Genomic DNA, 7,500 nt, shown 5'->3' on the forward strand with positions numbered 1-7,500 from the left:
GAAAGTTAAAAAGTCAACTTCCTTTTCCTTTTGATTCTTCCGTGCCTTTCACTTGGCAGCCGTTAACCGTCAAGTTGGCCACGTTCAAGGAAAGCAGGGCAAAAACGGGGGGAATTTTTCCATTTTACGGAAAACGCGTGAATTAAGGAGAATAATCTTGAGAAATTTCTAACTTTGCCATTTTTTCCACTATAACACGAAGGTAAAAGATGAACTGGGAAATTTGTTGCTAGTATCATCCGGGAAAAATCCCAAAAATACCCCAGGGATTTACCAGAAAAAGGCGGCTGCATATGCAGGTCTAGTATGGTACTGACTGAGGATGGCTAAGATCTTGTATTTTGCTGTTTTCGGAATCCAATTCTTAAAACGTATAATTGATGGGAACGATCAATGATCCGGAAGCTTGGCTAGGGACAGCACGTTGCTCACGCAAAATGAAGAGGAAAACTGATAGAATAGCAAATGGTTTAGACCCAAGAGTCATATGGCTTGTGTTTTCACTAGGACAATTTTAGCTAGATAAAGTCAGAAAAGTCCTGAAATACAATGCCAACTGTTTTCAAAAGGAAAAACAACGGGTTTTCTCGCCTTTACGACAGAAACTCACGCAGAGTTTCCTACCTTGAAAGATGGTTTAACTTGTCCGTACAAATACCGCAGCCAATCGCATCGCGTGTAGTGACAGAAGCCTGCCAAACAATCTGGCAAATTTATTTTCCAGACGCTCGCCTCGTGGTTCTTTCGAAACAAAACCTTGTATGCTGTAAACATGGCTGACGAATTGCAAAACACTTCCCAATTCTTTCGCCGTTTTACAATTCCTACGGACCCGCTGGATGCTCAGATCCCTCGTCCAGGGGCTTACCTGTTTCACAGCGTCGGCATGCACAATCAATTCCCGCATTACAGGCAACCAGCAGTTCTTCCACACCAAGTTCCTATTCCACATGCGTCACCCTCGACAAGCTCAGTCCCGAGCAGCGAAAGCGAAAGCACAACGAACGAAGAAAATCCACAGCCGGCGCCAGGAGCTACGAACAGGAACTGGACAGACGCGGAGACATGGTATTTACTTGAATTGTGGAGGGACAATATCCCAATCAGCAAGAAAAGAAACAGCACTGTGCGGGACGCTATCGGAAAGAAGCTCAATTCCATTTTTAAAGACCAGGGAATACCAAGCTACCGCACTGGTACGCAGTGTAAGACGCGCATTAAATACCTTCAGGAGGAGTACAAACGAGTAAAGGACCACAATTCCCGAAGTGGAAACAACCGGGAATCGTTCGAATACTACGATGAGATCGATAAAATTTTGGGATCCAAGCCGAAAATCACGCCGAAAAAGTTGTTGAATGTGGTTTGGCTGAAGATGCCAACGGAACTGCAGTACGTTGGTGACTCTGAAGCTTCACCTGAATCAAATACTCCAGCAGATCCTGAAAGCGATACAGACGTGGAACAGGAGTTAGAAAAGAACTTAAAAGGAATCCCAAAACATTCCAAAAAAAGGAGCAAAGGAAAAGCGCCAGCCTTCGGATCTTGTGGAATTTTTACAAGAGAGTCAAAGTAAAGACCACGAGTTTTTGGAGCGCCTCGCCGACAAGAAGGCAGAGAGAGAGAGAGAGAGAGAGAGAGAGAGAGAGAGATCTTAAAAGTCAAAAACCTTATGTTTGATGCTATAAAAGAAATAGCGAAAATTCTTAAAGGAGACAGTTAAAGAGATAACTGTGGACTTTCAGACACAAGTTTCTGTACATCAAGTACAAAGAGATTTAATGTTTATTATTGTTACTGTTGAACTTGTTTGAAGTGAACATCAAGTACATAGATTTTTTTTATTATTGTTGCTGTTAAACTTGTTTGAAGTAAACTTCAAGCAAGTACATAGATTCTCTTATTCGAAGTGAACATCAAGTACATAGATGTTTTATTGCCGTCACTGTTTATCTTAGTGAAGGGAACTTTTTCTATCAAGTGTTGTTTACCCCCATTTTCCATTATTTCGTCTCAATTATAAAGTAGTAAAGACTTCAAAATTTTTTAATACTTGTTTACAATGAATTCAGAACTTAAGGAATGACACAATGAATGAACTAATCTTTGCAGGAAAAATGTCAAATGTCCGCATTGATATCATGGCCTGGCAGAGGCACTCTAGGAAATCCATTCCCATCACTGACTACATTAATTTCAGTGGGATCATTAACCTACAGGCAAATATTGTGTACTATGCAACAGGCAATAATTGTAGAGGACACTTTCTCCACTAATTCATCCAACTTATTCAGTATAGGCACCTCCACCCCCCCTTCAACAGTCCAAATGCCTGCTCCACAACCACTCTTGCACTGCTCAATGATTTATTGAAATCTCTTTGGCTATCGGTCAGAGCTCTGGTCTTTCACATCCGTCGCAAAGTAATGCATCTTGGCGCGTCGTTACAACTTCCGAACATGTGACAATAAAATTCCTCCATGGTATTTATTGCGTTGATCTGTTTAACGTAGCTTATCGAGTTATGAGAGATGTTCTTGTGAACGAGTGGCGATATACTTATTTGCTGGTCTTCTTATAGTGGCAGTGCCGTCTTTGAAGGAACGAACGATTGTTGTTGTATACATATTTACAATATAAGGCGGATCAGAAAGTACCTCACCATCGATGCCGCACATACGCTTGTTCACTCCATTGTTATTGGCCGCTTAGACTATTGTAATAGTCTTCTTTATAAAGTTCCCGCGATACACATAAGTAAGTTACAACGCATCCAAAATAGTGCTGCCCGGCTCGTATGTTCAACTCCGAGGTTTAATCATATTACACCCGTCTTATTTTCTTTGCACTGGCTACCCGTTACTTACCGTATCGAGTTCAAAATAGGGAATTTTAGGCCCGTTTCAAACGTCGAACTTTTCATGTGCCGAATCTAATGCAAATGAGAAAATCTATTGTTTTCGCTCATTTGCATTAGATTCGGCACGTGAAAAGTTCGGCGTTTGAAACGGGCCTAAGATTTACAACGGCGACGGTCGACGAAAACGTCACCTCAAAATATAACTCTCCTTTATCATAAGTCTTTCGCGATTATTCAGTCTCTTTCACGTGCTACAATGTGGGCGAAGTATCGTAAAAATGAATTGGAACGAGCGTTTTCAGAGTTAAAATAGAGAATGAAAGATTCTCTGTTGCATGCTCACGTTGTCGTCAAACCTTCAAATTTGGTGATTTCACGTCGTCGTTATGCAGAGGACTGCTAAGATACTTGCTAAAATCCGTGCTGCACGTGCAGCACGATTATTTATGCTCTTTTAACCAATGATATTATTGCTTTGTGGCGTTGTCGTAGTCGTAGCCGTCGTCGTTTCTTAAATTCCCTAATATTAGTTTTAACGTTTAAAGCAATTTATCAACTGGCGCCGTCCTATATCTGTAATCTGGTTCGATTAAAGGATAAATATAAGTACCAGCTTCGTTCTTCTAAAGAACTACTATTACAGTTGCCCATAAAGAAAACAAAGAAAACTCTGGGAGACAGATCATTCCAAACAGCTGCCCCTGTATTGTGGAACAGCCTGCCTGCGAGTGTTAAAGACATCGATGACTTTTTGGTTTTTAAACGAACTATAAAGACTTATTTATTTAGGAAGGCTTTTGCCTGTTATTGTTAGATTGACTACTTTTAAAGTTATTAATTTCAAGTATTCTTAATTATATTTTATTGTAATTATTAGGAGTAGTTTTAGTTGTAAGGCGCATTTGATCATATTCAGATGTTAATTTGCGCCTAATAAGTAATAAACTATTATTACTATTATTATTATACCAATTTAAGTCAATTTAATATCATCGGGCGAATGATCTGTAGTTCCTGGCGAATAGCCGTCGGGCAAACAGGCTTTTGGGCGAAACATCCTTATACCGGTGCCACCTATCCCACGCGTTGGGGAATGCAAGATGTCGCCGTTTTCTATTGCAGGTAGTAGTGAGCTCATTGGTAGCACGCGAGCATCGTAAATACTTCGTGCACAGCCAGTACTCACATGCAAAAACTTGCCATTAACACCAGCAACTCCCTGCAAAACGATGCTGTGGACGCTTTTCCGATTAACATACTCGTTTGGGTCCTCTTTGGGCGCCCTGATTGGAATATGGGACCCATCAAGTGCGCCTACGACCTGAGGGAAACGGCTAATGTCCTGAAATTTCTGTATGGATTGCCTAGTTTCGGCCTCGGTCTTAGGAAATTTGATAAAATCGTTCGCTATTCGCAACGAGGCAGTGAAGAATTTGTCCTTTAAATTCATAGCAGTGCATCGATCGATTCTAAAGGTTAGCCCGACGGTTATATGAATTCCCAGTAGCTAATCTCCAAAGAGCAAGGGCAACACGCTTCTCTACGGAGATAGCTTGGCGAAGAATTGTGTTCTGTCGTACCAGCTCAGGGCCAACGAGTCTCCAGGTGATCTGTTGACGTAACTCATAGGACTGGGGAGAAAAATTTTAACGCCGTATCCCACAACCGCGCGCGGGCATATTTTCGAATTCAACATGCCAGAAGTGAGGTTAGATCTCGTCGCGTCTGCTTGAATGTTCATTCAACAACAGGAAATGTGGTAGACACGTAATGATCTGTTGAGTTTTGGCAATGGAAACACTGCAGGGAGTTTGGAAACAACACCTAAGGCCGCGCGCGGTTGTGGGATATGGCGTTAAAATTTTTCTTCCCAGTCCTCCAAATTACGTCACCAGATCACCTGGCTACAGATGTGTTCAAAAGTATTTCTGCTCACTCTGAAGTGCTCGCGCCACAGATGATCTTGGTAACGATTTTTACAACGAGCTGTTCGAACCAAAACTGCGGCCTTGGCCTGGATAGACCAACATGGTCTTGCGCTTACGGCGATGTATGTTGTTTTGGCGTTGAATTGCCAGGGTTACAATATTCTGTCGCATGCTCCGCATCTGCCGAGACATTAATCGCATCCTCTGAACGAAAGTCCTTCTCTTTCGCAAAAATATAACGAGAACCAGTACTAGTGACCTCATTAAAAGCGCTTCCTCTCCCGCCACATTTGAAAGTTGCGCGGATTTGTAATTTGAATCTTCCGAGTTATTAGTGGCTTAAAATTTCCCAGTAAAAACAGGTGTCATATTCAGCAAATTAATAGGCCTAGTGAAAACACAGCCATGAAAAATTAACGAAGAAAGATCGTCTGGGTAAGAGTAGTAATGCACGAGGACTGTTGTCGCGGTGACATTGAAGACTGGCATGATAGACAGCATTCAACTGCAATCACAGATTTCAAAACGGGTAATTTTAAATCATTGTTCTGGGAACACCTCTATTCCAATAGTTGAAAAATTGGCTATGCAAAGTCTACCTCAACAGTCTTTTTCGATAAAAGCCGGGGAATTTCTTACAAGTTGACTTTTACAAAAACCTGAAAATTGTAGTTTATTTGTATAATTATTCATGATACATATAGTTGCTACTATTGTCAAGTGAAGCTAGTGCAGTCATGAACGCAATTTTAGCACTTGCGCATAGAAGCCTGTACAAATTCAGGACTTCAACGGGGTTTGAACTAGTGACCTCGCAATGCCGGTGCGATGCTCTAACTATCTGAGCTATAAAGCCACTCAGTGATGTTGGGAGTTTCACGTGATTTCATATCCGCAGTTCAATATCATTATGATTCACTTCATCTATCATTTCGTTCGTTAGATTTATTGTGTTGATAGTCTAGTGTTTTCAGCTGTGTTTGTAAGGAACAGTAGTTATATTTAAGTCAAGAAATGCATACAACATACTTCTAAAGACACACTTCCGAGAGAATCTTGTTTGAATAGTGTAGCAAATGCATTAAAGCACATCTTTGAAATCTGGAAAAAAGGTAAGCAGATCGTGCCTTAACAAATTAACAAAACGTATATAAGATAAAAATACAGTAGTGAATCTGCCTGACCTGGCCATGGAGGCTTTTATCATTCATTCTTGGTACCAGCACTGCCACCAAGTTTGTGTGGAAGTTAAAGTGAGGAAGAGATACCAGTAGATCACACATGCACTGGACTGCTACAAGCATCAGACCCTGTAAAATAGCAGCACTGTGGTAAATTTACTTATCAGAATAGACTGGATTTAAGCTTGGAGGGAAAAAAACCCTGAGATCACAATCAACTAGACGGTGATGATGCTGTGAAGATAGAAAAGCTTGGAATTAAACTTGAACTGAGAACAGTGGCTTAAAGAACCTTACTCACCCACTTTACATTGCGCGCCCACATTACTTCAGTCGCCATTTTCACGGGAAAATAAGTTATGTTTACTAGAATTTCAGTTTCTAATATTATTTGTGTATGACTTGCTCGTCGCAACATGTTGAACCATCTGCTGTTAGGATGGCAGCGAAGAGTACCGAAATTGGAAATGCCTTGATTAACGGCTGGAACGACTAGAATTAATGTATTATCATTTCTGGAAAATGAAGAAATAACTTCTTGGACTACAATGTAAGGAATCACGAAGGGCGAATCCACCGTGCGTTTCTTCCGCTCAGGCTGCCGGCACTAAACAAGGAGGCAAGGTAAGTCTTCAGAAAACATTTGAATCCGGATCTCCATCACAATCAATCAAAAGCATTTATCCATTTCATTTTCTCGCTAATAATAAAACTGCCTTTTGTGGAAGCAAACTTGTGTGTGACATTTTGATTCTTGGTCTGGAAAAGTTTAAAACTATGAGGTCATAAGGTCAGCTTGTGTAAATATTTACAGGAAGAAGAAATTGTTTTGGACTTAACACCCGTTTGAAGACTTAGGAAACTTGAAAAGGAAGAAATTCTAGGAACGAAGAATGAGAGCATTTCATCTAATGCTACAACTGTGTATTGCACGCGCCACACTGAAACTATCTTTAGTTTACTTTATACTCGCTTATCGATAACCTCTTGCATTGTTTAAAAAGTACCGCGCAAGCAGCGAATTAAACTATCTCGCCTCGTTGTTTCCATTGCGAACTACTTGGGTATAAAATAAATATGGGTTGCTTGCTTATTAATTGAGGTCCAGTTAAAAGTTCAAACAACTAATAAGTAACACGCGTAGAAACTGTATTTCCCTCTTGAATTCACTACGGTCGTAGCTCCACGCTTCATAGAAAAGCGCTCGAAATGGCAAGGTATTCTTCGAAGTGTTCCTTTACTTCCCTGACAAAATTGTAATAGTTTTTCTCGCGAGTGCAGAAATAGCTCAAACGATACTCACCCATATATGAAAGTAGACACTCCAAATTCCCGGATAACAACAACACCAAAGGCGCGCAAAGTAAAGTGGGTGAGTAAGGATCTTTAAGGCCTGACTTGAATTTTTCATTGGACAGCCAAAAAAATCCTTAACCCATTGATTTCTGAACCGCTCCCTCCACCCCCCCCCCCCCCGCCCCCTCTTAATTGACCACTAACAGTCAACCCATTGACTACTGAACTGCTCCCC

General features: G+C 41.0%; 1 protein-coding gene and 2 pseudogenes across 1 annotated transcript in view; 1 reads left to right on the top strand and 2 right to left on the bottom strand.

Moving 5' to 3' along the window:
• LOC138008610 (uncharacterized) overlaps positions 1-1,658 on the top strand; it is a 1,972-nt pseudogene extending 314 nt beyond the window's left edge.
• The window catches only part of LOC138007154 (nucleolar complex protein 3 homolog), a 35,807-nt gene that overhangs the window by 13,181 nt on the left and 15,126 nt on the right, over positions 1-7,500 (bottom strand). The window contains exons 8-9 of the mRNA XM_068853904.1: positions 5,973-6,098; positions 5,818-5,889 (exon numbers count right to left, since the gene is read on the bottom strand). Coding sequence (XP_068710005.1) covers positions 5,818-5,889; positions 5,973-6,098 — 198 coding nt within the window. The remainder of the gene's footprint in view (positions 1-5,817; positions 5,890-5,972; positions 6,099-7,500) is intronic.
• LOC138008614 (uncharacterized) lies at positions 3,834-5,712 on the bottom strand (annotated as a pseudogene).

The sequence above is a fragment of the Montipora foliosa genome, chromosome 6 (assembly GCF_036669935.1).
Source record: "Montipora foliosa isolate CH-2021 chromosome 6, ASM3666993v2, whole genome shotgun sequence".
NCBI classification, from domain to species: domain Eukaryota; kingdom Metazoa; phylum Cnidaria; class Anthozoa; order Scleractinia; family Acroporidae; genus Montipora; species Montipora foliosa.